At 43.8% G+C, this 17,325-nt stretch overlaps 1 protein-coding gene across 4 annotated transcripts in view; it reads left to right on the top strand.

Annotated features, from left to right (window-relative positions):
- ERG (ETS transcription factor ERG) overlaps positions 1-17,325 on the top strand; it is a 141,039-nt gene that overhangs the window by 26,571 nt on the left and 97,143 nt on the right. For all 4 annotated transcript variants that reach the window (XM_039729378.1, XM_039729381.1, XM_039729382.1 and 1 more), the window contains exon 2: positions 12,193-12,280. In XM_039729378.1, the coding sequence (XP_039585312.1) occupies positions 12,242-12,280 (39 nt within the window). In that variant the 5' untranslated portion in view covers positions 12,193-12,241. The remainder of the gene's footprint in view (positions 1-12,192; positions 12,281-17,325) is intronic.

Consider the following 17,325-nt stretch of genomic DNA (forward strand, 5'->3'; position numbering starts at 1 on the left):
AGTGGAGGTGCCAGTCTTTCTGATCTGTATATTTGAACAGTTTTTGCAGTGCAGGTCAACACTTAATGGAAGTCACTAATTTCTTAAATACCTTGTGTTTATACAGCTGTTCTGTTGTTTTTTTTTTTTCCTTCTGCTTTCCAACATCAGAACTGAAAGTACCACAAGCAGAAAGATAAATTTAAAAAAAAAAGAAAAGTATTTTGTGCCAAAGATGTACAAAAGCAGTAAAAAAGCATTTAGTAGCAGAAAGGAGGATTACTCTGAAGAATCTCAGAGGGTGTTTAGTTTTGTTCTGTGGTCAGATGATTATTTCCACTGGAAGCTGGCTGTATTTACTAATATTCTGAAGAAGGATCACCACAAATATTTACACTTCGTCTTAAGAATACTTTAAGAAAAAAAAATGGTGTTGCCAATCATGCTGTTTGTGTTAATGTTCCCTGTGAAGGGTGGAGCTTCAAAACGACACAAGAACCCTGCAGAGAAATTGTGAAGGACCTTTCTCACTTCTTTCTTGTTTATCCTTCCATGGAGGACTTTAAATCCCTCCTGATATCCCACAAACCATCCCTGTCCTTCTGCCAGTGCAGGGGACACCCAGACCTGCCTGGAGAAGGGAAGCAGGTGCCACAAACGCCTTTGGAAGCAAAGCTGTGCTGGGGGACACCTCAGCCCAGTCTTGTCCCACTGAGTGTCCTTAGCTGTGCTGATGCCTCAGGTTTTAGCTTTTCTATTTTTCACATTCTGTGCTGCTTTAGTGTGTGGGGCTGAGCTTCACATTAGCTTCATTCTTTAACTCTGCTCTAGGTCTGCCTTTAGAAGGCATCAGTGCCAGCCATCTTCTTGGTTAAGCTTCCTCATATGGGACAATTTTCACTCTCCCTGGACAATTTCCACACTCCTTTTTTTTAGGTCATGGGGTGTGCAGGTTGAGGCTGGAAAACTACATCAGTTTATCATGGAATCTTGGAAAGGTGTGGGTTGGAAGGGAGCCTTCTTTTTTGGGAAATTTCCTCATATGGGACAATTTTCACTCTCCATGGACAATTTCCACACTCCTTTTTTTTTAGGTCATGGCTGGGGTGTGCAGGTCGAGGCTGGAAAACAACATCAGTTTATCATGGAATCTTGGAAAGGTGTGGGTTGGAAGGGACCTTAAAGATCACCCTGTTCCAACCCCTACCATGGGCAGGGACATTTTTATAGCCCAGATTTCTCTAAGCCCCTGGTCATGAACGCTTCCAGAAATGGGCTTTTCTTGGGACAGATTCCAAGGTGTTCACTAGAGCTGCCTCATGGATGACTCCCCCAGGACAGGCTCTGCTCTTTGCAGCCCCTGGACCAACAAAAGCTACTCAATAAGCACAGGGAAAAAATTATATATACATATATATATATTTTTTCCTCATTAAAACAGTGATTTTCCTCATTAGAATGAGAAGCATCCCCAGAAACCAGGGGAGAGAAAAAGGAGGACAACTTTCCAGGGCAGATTACAGAAACATTTGTTGCATCCCTAAAAGTGAGTGCTTGCATGCAACAGATTCAATGCCAGTACATTCTGTTCCTGAACAACATATACGTTTCTTGAATATGACAACTGAAGAAATTTATTGAAAGCAGAGAAAATGTTAACTATTTTTTTTTCTTGCTCATGTATTTCTAAACTGTCATTATACTTTAGGTCTCCCTAAAATGAAGATTCTCCAGTTTTTAGATATTGTTTTTCATTGTAACAGTTCAGGACTTTCCTGGGTTTGACAGAACTCTTGGATGATCTGCAGTAAATAATATACAGGTCTAATGTACTCAGCAATTACTGATAGTGCATGGTGTATGTAATTTCTGGTTATGCAGAATTAGTCAGGTAATTATCCTTGAAAAAGCTGTGAGGTGTTCACACAGTTATTCATGACATTTTATAATTACTACTGTTTGCTTATTAAGTCTGTGCCATCAGTTTGTACTCCATGCTTAAATGTGGTTGAAAATATGAATTGCTGCGTGTGCTGAGAAAGTTGTCCTGATTCTGTACTCCCATTTTCCACGGGATTATTAGAAACAGATCTTCTGTGAACAAAATTAAAACTAGAGGCAGAGGTATCTGACAGCTAGAGAGCCCCTAGAGGATCCAGTCCAATCTTCTGTACATCAGCTGTGGTTTGGGTTCACAGAGGAACCTTCCTGGTCTGGAAAATTCAGGAATCAGATGTGAGTGCACAATGCCTGTGTTGGCCAATCCAGCAATCTTTCTTTAAAAAATGGCCCTAAAGTCCAAGAAGCACAAGGCAAGGAAGGTTGAAGGAGCTGATAACACCCAGCATGGGATGGTGGTAAGAGAGCCCACCTGAGAGCTGCCCCAGGCCTGTCCCAGCCCAGGGAGGAGCTGGAGCTGCTGCAGAGAGCCCAGAGGAGGCTCCAGGATGAGCAGAGGGATGGAGCAGCTCTGCTGGCAGGAAAGGCTGGCACAGCTGGCATTGTTCACCTGCACAGGAGAAGCTTTGGGCTGAGCTCAGGGTGGCCTTGCAGGGCCTGCAGGAGCCTCAGGAAAGCTGGAGAGAGACAATTCCCAGGGCATGCAGGGACAGCACACAGGGAATGGCTTTGAACTGAAGAATTACAAGTTCAGGTGGGATGTTGGGAAAAAAATCCTTCCCTGGCAGGGTGGGCAGGGGCTGGGATGGAATTGCCAGAGCAGCTGTGGCTGCCCCTGGATCCCTGGCAGTGCCCAAGGCCAGGTTGGACACTGGGGCTTGGAGCAGCCTGGCACAGTGGAAGGCATCCCTGCCATGGCAGGGAGTTGGAACGGGATGATTTTACAGATCCCTTCTAACCCCAACCATTCTGTGATTCCATGAGTCCATATGTAATTTGTTATTATTGAACTGGATCTTGTTGTTTCAGTTTCTAAAACATGTTTATTTGCTTTTATCTTTCAAAAGGAAGTATGAGTTTTCCTTACCTCAAGGTAATTAGTCATTCATTATTGTGCAAACAGTTTGTGTATCTTTCCTCAGATGTGATTTTAAGTGCAACACCAGTTAAAATGTTTGAAACAGGCTTGGGCTTTCACCAGTGTAATGAATGTTAATTAGAAACTGCTCTTTGTCACTATATATCTCTCCTGATGTCATCCTGCTTTTCGACAATGAAATATTTTTCTGTGCAAAGTCGTATTTCTGTAGAGAACTGAGATCCATAATTACAACCTGCGCTCAGGAATAACGTGGTGTTTACTCCATGGTCTGACTGGTGCACACCTTCAGCTGAGCTGGAACTTGAGCTGAGTTTGAATAATCAAACACAGAAATCTGCCAGGGCAGCTCTAGCATGGGACAGAAAGGTGGGAAATTTGACTGGATCTCAGAACTTTGCTGGTGACCTCTGTGATTTTGCACTTGGAAGGGCACAAAGTCTTGAATTCCTGCCTTAGCTCTCCCCTTGGCATCCCATGTGTGTGTCCAAGTATCCTGCAACAGGATAAGCATCAGGGAGTAATCATTATCAAACACCCTTGCCTGGAATTAAGACACACAGTCAAAATCTTGAGCTGCGGAAAGTGGTTGGTGCAGTTAAATGTGTCAGACATGACTCAAAAGTCTCTTTCCTTTCTGAAGATATTACTTCATTCATGTTAACCACATTTGTAAGTGGCCTGGGCTGAAGAGATAGTGTTTGGGGAATTCCAACCTCTTTTATATGCAGTTGGGAGTTTCAGGAATGGCTGCTCTGCATTCCACATTGATATATAATCCTCATTATGGCTTTGAATAAGAACATGGTAATTCGCCAGAAAAATAAATAAAACAAGTTATTGGTCAGAGGCGTACTATATAGGGAGTACTAATAAAACCAAATATTTTTGGCTGTAGTTTAAAGTTCCTACTGTAAATGAGCTAATTTAGGGCCATATCCTCCCCTGAGATCATGGGCTGGAATGTGAGATAAGCAGTAGCTGCACAGACACTTTTGGGTGGCAGCACAGACATGTGCCTTCTCCATCCTTCAAGTGGGAGGAGAGGGAATTTCTGTAGGAGAACTGACCCTTCCAAGAGAAATGTACTCAGAAGAAAATCCGTGTTCAGTGTCGAACTCCAGGAGGGTCAGACATAGACACAGATGGCAGAGATGTTCTCAGATTGCTGCATCCCTTTGTCCCCGCAACAGATTTAGGGGCATGGAGTAGTGCTGTGAGTCCAGAGCCAGCTAAACCCTGGCCATGTGTGCTTTTCCAGCAGGTGCTGGCAGTGGCTTGTCCCCCCTCAGTTTCTGACTTGATTAAGCAGGTCTTACCTGCAGCCCTGAGCTGGGACTGCTCCTCCTGCCTTGTCCTGAAGGTCTCCAGGGCCACCAGGACTCTCTGCATTCCAGCTGGAAGGGAATCCCATCAGAAGGGGGGTTTGCTGCCAGTTAGACCAATATTCTTGACCTGAGTGACAGAAACAGTGTTGACCTTGAGTGAGGGAGAGAAGATGTCAGCACGGCCATGAAAGCAAATCCTCAGGAGGCTTTTCTGCAGGAGGGCTGGGTGGGGGAGTTTTCTTTATTTCCATAAAAAAAAAAAAAAGAAAAAAATTAAAAAAGAAAAAAGAAAGAAATAGGAGATTTAGAATCTCTCCTATGAAGACACACTGAGAAAATTGAGGCTGTTCAGCCTGGAGAAGGGAAAACTCCACGGCAAGCTTAAGAGCACCTTTCAGTGCCTGAAGGAGCTCCAGGACAGCTGCAGAGGGACTTCTCACAAGGACACAGGGGGACAGGACACAGGGAATGGCTTCCCATTGCCAGAGAGTGGGGTTAGATGGGATATCAGGAAAAAATCCTTCCTGTGAGGGTGGGCAGGCCCTGGCATAGGGTGCCCAGAGCAGCTGGGGCTGCCCCTGGATCCCTGGCAGTGCCCAAGGCCAGGTTGGACATTGGGGCTTGGAGCACCCCTGCCATGGCAGGGGTGGCACTGGATGATCTTTAGGCTCAAACTGTTATATGAGTCCAATATTAACTTCTGGAGTTCTTTCTTGAAAGTGAAGAATCTGGCACTTTTTTTTTTTTTGCTGCCAGAATTGAGACCACCCCCACTCAGCTTTTATTTCTCCCACTGACTTTTCTTTTAAATCAAATAATGCCATGTAATAAAAAAAAAATAAAAATCCATCATCCAGACTATCAGGAGATGTCATTTGAAAATTGTCAATGAGTTATACTTCTATTTAAATTGCTCTTAAAAAACTAAGCACATCAGACCATGCACAACACAACCAGTGGGCTCTGTCCTGCAAGGTCAGGGTGAGTACAAAAAGTTATCACTGAGAATGGAAAGTCAAAGAAACCTCCTGGCTTGGCACATCTTTTTGTATTTTGGTTTTCTTGTCCTTTACTCTTGTTTTATTTGTGGTATTCACCTGCAATCAAATCTTACCCTAACAGCAAATACTGATTGCACATGAACAGCCTTGGCAGTAGCATTTCTTGAGGGTGCATTTCTTGATCTTTCCTCAAGATTTTATTGTTGAGGCTGTTAAAACACTCAGAGGTTACAGTGAAACAAGAAATAAAAAAAACCCCAAAAACTGAAGTGGTTATACCCAACCACAAGTTAAACATAAAAGCTTTGAGCTCATGTCATGCAGCTCTGCTGTATCATACCTTCCTGCTAGTGGAAGAGTTGTGTATCACACTTATCTACTTTACAAATGTGAATTATAAACATTTCTGTGGCTTTTCTTCACTGGACACTGTTAGGGTCTGCACTTGGAGCCATTTTCTCCAGAAATCTATGGAATCCTGCAGGCACTGAGAGGCTGGGGCTGCCTCAGCCCCCCCTGGGGCACCCCTTGGCTTCTTGGCAAGCCCCAGCTGGCAGCAGGAGCTGCAGCACCTTCTTCTAAACCTGGAAATACTAGACAAGGGAAGGCACAAACTTACAGTACCATGCTGGGCAGGAACATTATTTTGTTTGCTTAGCAGTTCCCAAATTGCAGGCTTATAAGGATCTTCTTGTCCTGAGTTTTGCCCACATCAAGAAAGGCAGGGTGGGTGACTTTCTGGGCTTGGTTCAATTTATTTCAGTGAATGAGGATTTCACCTCTTACTTCTTGCTCCTGTTAAAGGACTTCATTCAAAAAAATTAATAACAATGTAATAATTTCAGTAAAGCCCTGTGGTATGAATAAAGCAGAAGCACAGGGGGATAAGTGCACTCTAGTTTTCTCTCAGTGCATCCTTGGATGTGTAGGCTGCTTCTAAAGTGCAGTAAGCCTAAATTTGGCTTAAATTTGCTACACGAGGGCTCTCATCATAACTGGAATTATTTCAGGGGTCCAGAAAGGCTGAAAATCACATGTAGCATATTTGTCTACCTAAGAAGTGCAGCTCTAACCTGCAGCACAGGAGCTTGTGCTGTTTCTGCACATCACTGAGAGCAGGTTTATAGTGCTCTGCCTTTGGAATATCCCAGCCTTTCTCTCTGGTACACACTGTTTGACCAGTGGTGGTGGGACCCAGGCACACAAAAAGAGATTTCCTGGCGTAACAATCCAGCAAGGGACGTCTCAAAATTTTTCCAACAGCTGAAAAACATCAGTTCTTTAAAAATATGTGACCAGTCCAGTTGCATGACAGTGAGGGGGTCTGAAAGTCCTGCTGGCACTGACTTGGGATATTCTGCATAGTTGCTCAGGGATTCACCTCCTGTGAGTAATGGTAAACATCCCGAGTCATGCTGGGAGAAGTTTGGTGTGATGCCAGTGTGGTTATTCACCACACCAGAGTGAGCACCCCTGTGTGTGTGCCGGTGCTGGGTGCCTGGCACAGCAGAGGGGGCTTTGTGTTTAATTACCCTGTCAGTGGCATTCAGAGTTGTTCTCCTGTCTGATATTCACATCTCAGGCAGCAGGGACACAGGATTCCTTGGAGAGAGCCTGCAGGCAGAGCTGTGTCTCTCAGGCCCAGGCAGCTTGGATCACCATTTCATATTGTCCTTGCCTTCAGTGCACCAGGAGTCAGACCCTGCCATTCTGGCACCTCCTTTGCTGTTGATTAAACAGCTCTTCATCAGACAGAATTTGCTACAACTGTGGCTGTATTCTGACTATTATTTCTTGTTGTCTTGGTTTGAAAAGAGAGGTGTCTGCTAAAGAAGGTAGGAGCATCCCATGATATGAAAATGTAAACCCCCCTCCCTCTGAATTATTATAGCTTTGAAATGACAAGGCTCTCAGGCAAAGATATGGTAGTAGGAATGACAGTTATTTATTAGGGAAGAAAATAAAAATAAAATTAATCAATGCAGTAATACAAACCAACACTGCCAGAGTCAGAGCATGCCCTGTCCCCCTGAGGGTCAGGGTGGTGGCACAGTCCCATCCCATGGTGGCTCAGCCCTCCTGCAGTGCCAGCTGTGCTTCTGCTGGAGCAGGGATCCTGCACAAGGCTGCAGTTTTCCTCTGCAGCTCCAGGGCTGCTGGAGATGGGCCTGCTCTCCCTCTGGGAATGCAGGGCAGGAGAAAGCTGCTCCTCTGGCAATGCAGTGGGCAAAGGCTGCTGTGCTGTTCCAGGCTCAGATTGTATCCAGGTAGGAATGCTTGGCTCCTGCCCTGGGCGGAGCATCTCCCCATGGGATGCTGGAATTTGATCAGCCCTGCAGGGACACTCAGTGGCCATGGACAGCAGAGATCTCCTGGAGGGAGGATTGGCTGTGGGAGAGAGAAAGAAAAAACTGCCCCAAGAACAGCAGAGAACTGCCCCAGCTCTGACAGATGGAAATTGAACACACCCCCAGGCACAGCTTGTAACCCAGGACTCCTGTGCAGAAAAGTACTTTTAGCTTGGAGAAAAAAGGCTAAAGAGGATAAAAAGAGGCTCCTGGGAGCCTCTACCACTCCCTGACAGGAGGGTTCAGCCAGAGCAGGGTCGGGCTCTGCTCCTCAGGAACACGGACAGGACAAGAGGAAACAGCCCCAGGCCGGGCCAGGGGAGGCTCAGCTTGGACACCAGGAGGAGTTTCTCCATGGAAGGGATGGTCAGACCCTGGAAGGGGCTGCCCAGGGAGCTTTGGAGTGCCCATCCCTGCAGGTGTCCGAGGAATGCCTGGAGGTGGCACTCAGAGCTGTGCGACAAGATGGGCATCGGGCACAGCTTGTCCTCAAAGACCTTGCAGGGCTTTTCCAGCCTCAGTGATCCTGTTGTTTGTGATTTGGGCCACGTTCATTCCTGGCACAGAGCAGCACAGGCCGTGTTTCTGTTTGCTGCAGCCCCGCTCTGCTCCTCGTGGGCGTTGTGATGCTGGAGTTTGGCCTGGAGCCCTTTTCTGTCAGCCTCGCTCACTGCCTGGTCACGCTGCACTGCAGCCCTTTGGTGCAGGGTTTAGGACACATCGGGAGGAACCTGCTGGGGTTTTTACATGAGCACAGCATTCCAAGTTACTGAAAATACACCTAAGGTGAGAGAATGCATGAGAGAGGTTTGTATTCAGACCCTGTGTAAAGGGGATGTTCAGCCTCAGTAATTTGGCAATATGTGTCCATTAAAAAGTTTGATCCTCTTAATACATCTACAGAAAAGAAAGAACAATGCAATCACATTTGGTGAGCTGTAGATCTGTACATGACTCCCTGACCCTTTGATGTATTTACATAACTCCTCAAATGTGTGCTCAGAAAAACAACAGGTTCCAGAGCTTATCTGTCTCCTCCTGTGTGGGGTGGCACTGGCACACCCAGCTCTGGCTGGCTTTGTTCAATAACTTGTTTCTGTCTCGATATTTTAATCTGTCCTGAGCATCAGAGGGGAATTTACATCTCCTGCCTCAAGTTTTGCTACTTCTCACTAGTGCCATCCTTCTCTGTGACACTTTGGATGTGACAAAGGATGGAAACCAGTCCCAAAAACCTGTGCTGCTAAAGCTGGATTAGGAAATGCTAGTCTTGACTCAGGATGCAAGGAGGTGTAGCTCTGTGGCTACAAATTTATCCTTCTATAGGATCACAGAGTGGTTTGGGTTGGAAGGGATCAACTCGTTCCACCCCTGTCATGTGCAGGGACACCTTCCACTATCCCAGGTTGCTCAGAGGGTTATGCAGGATAAGCAGAATGTCCAGGATGTTCTTTCAGGATAACCCTAAATCAGGAAGGCTGTTAAGCAAGTGTTTAACTTTCAGTTTGTGTTGTAATGGCCTTGCTTCAGTTTCCTGGAAAGAGATGTCTTGCTAAACCAGGTTTTAGTGTCAGTTTTGCCTCTTTCCTTAGAGTACTGCTAATTTAGGGGATGCAGGGCAAACCCTGTAGACACAAGCAGAGCCTGTCACAGACCATCAAGCACAGACATGACCAGGCAAGTGTTTAACTTTCAGTTTGTGTTGTAATGGCCTTGCTTCAGTTTCCTGGAAAGAGATGTCTTGCTAAACCAGGTTTTAGTGTCAGTTTTGGCTCTTTCCTTAGAGTGCTGCTAGTTTAGGGGATGCAGGGCAATCCCTGTAGCCACAAGCAGAGCCTGTCACAGACCATCAAGCACAGACATGACCAGCATGAAATTTGGGGTGGGGGTGGCGGAGGGTCTGGCAATAGATACCATCTGCTTCAGCAAGTTAATACCAAATGTCTGGAAGCTTCCAATTCCAGCCTGTAAAGGTGGAGCTGAAATAATGAAAATTGTATTTCTGTTTGGAAGGAGCAAGGAAAGCTATCACAGCTTTTTTTTTTTTTTTTTCCTAGCCAGGATTTCCAGAGGTGAAAAGATAAAAATTGTTTATTTTGCAAACAGGACTTGTCCTACTTTAGAGTAGCAAGACTGGAACATCCAGGTGCGAAAGAAAAATACACTGCCAAAGGTTGAGTTTAAAGGAGGTGAAAAGACAAAAATTGTTTATTTTGCAGACTTGTCCTACTTTAGAGTAGCAAGACTGGAATATCCAGGTGAGAAAGAAGAATACACTGCCAAAGGTTGAGTTTAAAGCAGAATTCCCACTTTTAAGTTCATAACAGTACAAGGGAAAAGTCAAATGTCCAGAACAGTTTGCATACTCATTTTTCCATCTCACATATGACAACATTTGCTTGTCTTTGATTCCCATTCCTTGTGGTGCAGAGTTGGCAACTGGTTTGCAAATGTTCTCTGTCGTCTTCTCTTCCAGAAAGGATCCATCTTTTTGGGGAAAAGATGTGAAATGAGTGGCCTGGAATAGCTCAAACACCTTCTCTTTAGCTCTGAGAGCTTCAAGACTGAGCTCTGAGAGAAAGCTCTGGTTTGAGTGACACAGGGCATTTTTGGGGACGGAGCTCAGGATGTATTTTCTAAGCTTAGGTGCTGTTGGAAGTTGAGAAAAGGCTTTGAGAGACCAAAATAAATCTGGGTGTGGCACAAATCCTCTTTCCTGGGTGGGCTTCTGTAACTGGGGGCGAGGTGCAGTTGTGGCATCACAGTGCTGGGAGTATAAAAACACTGAGAGCATGATCTAACACTGGATTCAAAATACTCTTCTGTCCAGTTTATGTGAAACTTTGCAGTTTCCAGATCCTGTGTGTGATGTTTCGAAAGCTTAAAATATGAATCCCATAAATCCAGTGAGGATGTGGCAGGCATGGATTTACTGGGGAAGGGAGGGAATTAAAAGCACATCAGTGCTGTTGGTGTTTCTGTCTGACTTCAATCTGAACAAAGTTGCTGGTGGAATTTTGCTTTTACTGAAAAAGCATCTCTTGCTTTTGAAGTTCTGTGGAAAGAAAAATCTTCCTTTAAAACCATGACATCAATATCCCATTTGATCATCCACAGATAGCTGGGAAAAGTGGACAAAGTGGGAATTTGGCTTTTTTAGGGATTTCTTTAATAGGCCTTCAAATGAATTCATTTATTTTCATGGATTTGAAGTGGGGGGAAGTTGGCTTTTTAAAGTAGTAGTAAGGGGGAGGTGTACAAAGATCTAAATGGTGATACCTTTAATTGCACTGTTTAGTGCAATTTATGCAAATTAGGCTTGAATAGTTCATAGATGGTTCCCTCACTTCAGTGTCTCTGGGGCAAGCTGCAGCTCAGTGTTAGCCAGGCAATATTTACCTAAATCAATAGGTGAAAATGCAATTTGATGTTCAAGTTAGTGTAAATGTGAGAACAGATAATGAATTTTTTAAAATCTTGATGCTGAGGAAACTTACTGTTTCCAGAGTGCCTTGCTGCTTTAAAAGCTGAGTTCAGGATCATGGGCAGAAAGAAACCTCTTGTGTGAAAAATGGAAATTTCCAGTTTTTTAAGGGAGAACAGAGAAAAAAATGCAATTTGATGTTCAAGCTAGTGTAAATGTGAGAGCAGATAATGAAATTTTAAAAAAGTTGATGCTGAGGAAAATTACTGTTTCCCTGAGCGTGCCTTGCTGCTTTAAAAGCTGAGTTCAAGATCATGGGCAGAAAGAAACCTCTTGTGTGAAAAATGGAAATTTCCAGTTTTTTAAGGGAGAACAGAGAAAAAGACAAGATTACTTTAAATGATGTTCGTGTTCCCACATTTTTCCACATTTTCTAATTTTTTGATTTATTTATCCCAATTTATTAGCAGTTGTTTGGTGTTCAAGTTACTGAGTAGTACTGCACATTATTTACATTAAAAACTGTTGTTATTTCAAAGAGCTTTCATGGTTTTCCACCCCCTACACATGCAGACAAATGCACCCCACCTGCCCCAGCCCCTCTGCACTCGATTACTGGACATGGATAAGGGATTCCAGAACATCCCTGCTCTGAAGTGCTGTTAATTGAGGGTCTGGACCAGATTTGCAGCTCTTGTAAACGGGCACAGCTTCAGTGAAATGGTGCTTTTTTTCTATCAGCTGCAGATCTGTCCCAGTCCTGCTGCGTGTTTCTAAATTGGGAAGAATTGCTTGTGGAAATCTCTGATATCTTGGGTGAATAATGGGGCTGGGCAGGGCAGAGCATGTCCCAAATTCTTACTTCGGGAAAACTGTACTTTATGCAAATAAAGGCCATTTTTCCATGACAATTTCAGGGCTGAGTGTTTTCTCCTGTAGGAAATAAATCCTCAACAGACCCTATGGAGGCAGAAGTGTCTTAGAGCTTCAGCTGTGCTGAGTCTCGAGGAGGTCTGGGGAAGGAAAGATGCTTATCAGTCTATAAAAAGAGATTTCTATTGAAAATAAACATTTAAAGTATAATGATATGCCTTTTGTTTCTCTGGTTATGCAGCTGCCTGGGGATCTGAGCTCCTGGTAAACACGTTGGCCTGTTAAAGGACATGATTCAGACTGTCCCCGATCCAGCAGCTCACATCAAGGTTAGTTTCCTGTTTATTGTGAGTCCTCAGATGTTTGGAGAGCCATAAAATTAGTGAATATGTACACATGCCACAGCTTTTCTTGCATGTTTATAAACTCTGCTACTGCCCAACAAGGCCTTTTTTGTTCCTCAATATTTACATGCTGTTGTCTGAGTCAGCCCTGCAGTCTTTGTTGCTGACACCTGTGTGATCTGCTCTGAAGCACGTGGATATTTTAAAGATAACTTTTTCTAAAATTAACACTCTTTGATCATCCTTTAATATTTGGTGTGTTTGATAAAATGTACCTCCTTGAAAACTACTGGATTTCTGTGTCCCTGATTCTGCTCCACAACATGCAGTGACAAATATTAAATTCAACTGCAGAAGGAAAATGAACATAATGCAAAAATTCAGATCCAAACAAGCATCTCTTACACATATTCATTGTGACATTTAAAACGCCTTAAAACCAGCATTGGTTTGCTGTGTTTCAGAAGGGTTTGCTTTTATTGTATTGTGACTATTATTATTATTATTACTATTAATATTATTGCTGTGGTTTTCTTATCCTTCTTTATGGAACCTGTGGGACCTGGCAGATGCAGCTGTTGCAGAGAACAAGTAATTTTGGGGTATTGCACACAAATTTCTCAGGAATTGGAGCGATAGGACAAGTAGCAATTCATTCAGACTGAAAGAGAGGAAATTTAGGTTGAACATTGGGAAGAAATTCCTTCCTGTGAGGGTGGGCAGGCCCTGGCACAGGGTGCCCAGAGCAGCTGGGGCTGCCCCTGGATCCCTGGCAGTGCCCAAGGCCAGGTTGGACACTGGGGCTTGGAGCAGCCTGGCACAGTGGAAGGTGTCATTGGATGACTTTTAAGGACTCTTTTCATTCTTTCTGACTGCCTTTCTGTCTGTTTTTTGGGTTTTTTTTTAAGTTATATTTTCTGCAACTTCTTTCATGGAGCTTCTCCTCAGCTGGCTGCCTTCTACCAGTCAGTAGCTCTCTCTAGAAAAAGCTCCACTGTACAACTTATTTTTAACTGAAGCATAGAATAAAAATGAAATATTATTTTAAACAACTCCCTTTTTCTGTAAAACTCAGTGAATGAAAGAATCTCTCTCTCTCTCTCTCCCTCTGTGTTGTTTTTGGGTCATGTTTAGTTACTAGGATGAGTTGCAGTAGTGGGAGAGCTCGTTCTCTCCCCCTCTGCAGGTTTTCCAGACCCAGCACTTCCACAGCCTTCTGGTCCTCAGTTATTTTTATGGAAAGAGCAGAAAAACAAATCCTCCTCCCCTCAAAAAACTGAGGTTTTGCCTCAATATTAGTTACAACTGGTAAGACTTGAAAACATTGAAGGGGATTTAGTACCTCTTCATGCTGTTTAAATGCCCACAGCAACAGAAATAACATAAAGAATAACTCAGTTCCATGCTTTCTGCCAAAACTGGTGCCCAAAGAAGGTTTTTGTAACCACAGGAGTTAGTGGGAGAGGGCAAGGCCGGGTATGAAAGTATCTTATTACAGCAAGAGCGCTGAATAAAAATCTCTGTAATGGTGTGTTCAAGGGAATTGCAGGAGCCTGTTCTCAGCAGAGCATCACCCCAAAGTTGCTGTTTTATTGAAAAAGGGTGTGAGGAAGGCAATTACTTTAATGCTGTGTTTGGGGTAGGAAAGCTGGCCAACTCCACTTCAAATCCTTCTGATTTCTGTTTATGTCATTAGGGCCTGCTGTGGTCTAAACACATTCTTTGGAAAGCAGCCATGGATGCTCGGGTCATTTCGGCTTTAAAAGTGGACATAGCTGCATTCTTTAAAATAAAAAAGGGATTAAAGTGGTGCAGGGGATGTGGGAAAGCCTCTTTGGTGTGGTGGGCTGTTGTGTCTGCACTGGTCACAGCTCTGGTGCCCCCAGCTTGAGAAGGACATGGAAACAAGTCCAGAGTTGATAAGAGAGACTGGAGCACCTAGGGAGACAGGATGAGAGGATTGTGATTTTTCAGCTTGGGGAAGAAAAGGTTTTGTGAAGCCTTCACAGCACACTCCAGGGTCTGAAGGGGCTACAGGGAATCCAGAGAGGGACAATTCATCAGGAACTGGAGTGACAGGACAAGGGGAATAGCTCCAAATTGGACCAGAGGAAATTTAAGTGAAGATATTAGGAAAAAATTCATCCCTGAGAGGGTGGGCAGGCCCTGGCACAGGAATTGCCAGAGCAGCTGTGGCTGCCCCTGGATCCCTGGCAGTGCCCAAGGCCAGGTTGGACACTGGGGCTGGAGCAGCCTGGCACAGTGGAAGGTGTCCTGCCATGGCAGGGCTGGCACTGGATGGGCTTTAAGGTCCCTTCCAACCCCAACCATTCCATGATTTTATGATTCTATGATCTCTAATTGCTGTTGTGATGTAGAAGAGACAAACTGGGTTCATTACAATCATCCTTGATAAGGTTTTGTTTAATTAACTGTATTTTGTCACATGGTGGTGTTTCTTTACATCCTTCAAGAAGCAGACACAGCCTCATCCATGCATATTTAGAGCTGGAACTTTGAAAATTCACCTTCTTGGAAGTGTCTGGACTCTTAAGATTTGGCACATTGCAAGATTTAAGTTTTCTGCCCGAACATGTACAGAAAAATAATGCGAAATATACAAGAATATGGCAAGATGAATACTCAGATATGCCTTTTTTTTTCAGAAAGGGGGATTTCATGTGCATTGTGTGAGTTTTCTGTGTTCTGTTTTGAAATCAGCCTTTTCTGGTACCAGAAGGAAAGTTAAACAAATCTCAATGTTCTTGTGCTCCATCCCTGAATGGGATAAGAGCTGGATTCTTAGCCAGGATTACCCATTCTGCACCCAGGCAGATCCTGTCCAATTTTGGGAATGTTTGGAAAGCCTCAAAGTGTGTGTCCTCTTTTTGTTTGGGCAGCTTCATTCCAGAGATACTACAGATTAAACTTTACATTTTTCAGCTTGGATGAGGCATCTGACATTGGTCTGGTGACCCTGTGGCTCCCTAATGTGTAATTTCACCTGAGTCATGACCTTGTGTTTGGTGCAAGCACAAAGCAAAGAAACATTTGATGTGGACAAGAAAAAGGATGGATGTTTTTGGATTTTCATTTCCAGTTCAGCAAAATAGGGGGAATTCTGACCCCGATCTTTGGGCAGATTCACACATTGAGTGCCTGTAAGAGAAGTGAAATAAATGAGCCTCCTCACACTGATGAAATTGTGGCTTTGTATAGGCAAGACTGTCATTTACACACACTTTCATGTGATATTTGTTCTGTTACCATTAAACTCCAGTTCTTACAACCATAGTCACAGAAAAACTCCAAAATTCTGCCTGAGATTTATGTATTTTACTTTTAGGGATTTATGCTTTGTAAATACTGACCTTTAAATAACTTTATATTTTTTAAGGGTTAAATTCTGCTTTTGAAAGAGGTCAAATGTTTGACTTAGCTTGTGCCATCACTGTGAGGGGATTTTGTGGAACCAGTTCTTAAAAAGACAAGTTACTGCTGTTGCTTTGGGCCTTACTGGGAGAGGAGAACCCAAGGCATGGTGTAGGCAAAAAAAAAAAAGAAAAAAAAAAAAAAGACTGTATTTGTCAGTAATGGTGTCTATCCTGGGATAATGGGTGTGGTTTTCATTGGATCAAGGCTGCTGGAAGATTTGGTCAGTTCACATTTAGTTATTCTGATTTTTGTTTGTTGGTGATGATTTTGAGGTGTGGGATGAAGAGGTGGGTGAATGGCAGCAGCTTGTGGGTGGCACACTCTGGTTTTTCATTGCAGAAGGTGAAGAATGGGACCAATTTACACCCTAGACAGGTTAATCAAAGGGGACATTCTTGATAAAGAATTCTCCAAGGGCATCAAAAATTTCAAGCCAAGCTCAGCTGGTCTGTGTCTGTACAACCTCATTTGTTCTGTGGATGTAACTAAGGTTGTTGCCTCTGAATCTGTAAATTCTGGGTTATCAAATCTGGATACTACAGTTCCTGATACTACAATGAATTAAAACCTGGTTTCTTAGAAGAAATAAAAGAATTATTCCATAGCAGTTTCTGAAAACCATTCCTGAATGTAGCACTTCTCTGCCTGGGTTGTGGTGGCAAATCCACATTTCCATGCACAGCATCCCATATTGCTGCTGGAAGTATCACAAAACCTGACCTCAGAACTCCTTTGCTGGGCAAAGAATATTGGATTTCAAATTGTGGCAGTGTAGAGAAGCTGCTGGATATACCTAATCTCTTGTGTTATGGTTAAATCTGATTTTTTTTCTTTTTGAAGTGGTATTATTTGTTAAGGAGTGTATTCTGGGTCTGATATAATCTGTTATTTTTCCTGGAATTGTACAGTCTCTAAATAGGATCCAAGACTTTGTTATGCTGGGAGTTTTGTATGCACAATACAGTCTCTGCCTGAACAGGCAGGGGGACAAGAAGGAAAGGACAACAGAATAATAATAATTATTATTATTACTGTTATTATTTTTGTCATCTTCCAGGATAAGGAGGATAAAGTATGCCTTTTACCCCCACCTTTTTTTGGGGTCTTGCCTGAGCCAGAAGCCTGGTCCTTGTGGGTTCTTTGCATGGCTAAAGCACTGCTTTCATTGCTTATGGAGTGATATTTGGGCAGCTCAGCTGGGAGTGAGAGCATGGAAATCCCAGCCAAGGATAGAAAGAGCTTGACCCAAAGCCCCAGGTGAAGTAAACTGAGACTCACTGTAGCCTGGATGAGGAGGTGATCCATGAGGAGCATGGAGTTCTGCTGAATCACAGCCTGCCACCGTGTGATAACATACTCCCATCGCTTCCAGAAAATGTGGAATATCTGCTCCTGATAGCTGCCCAGTGAGCCGGCCCTCCTCCAGGGATGAATCAGTGATGACCCCATGGGCAGAAGTCCTGCAGTGGTCTCTCTCTGGGAGAAGGTGCCTTTATCCCCAGAGCTCCTAAATCTTGTTTGAATGATCACCACAGCTTACTCTGTGTCCTCAGAAAATAAAGTTTACCATGGATGAGTTTATAAAGAGAGTTTAC

The sequence above is a fragment of the Passer montanus genome, unplaced genomic scaffold (genome assembly GCF_014805655.1).
Source record: "Passer montanus isolate IOZ18808 unplaced genomic scaffold, ASM1480565v1 scaffold69, whole genome shotgun sequence".
NCBI lineage: Eukaryota > Metazoa > Chordata > Aves > Passeriformes > Passeridae > Passer > Passer montanus.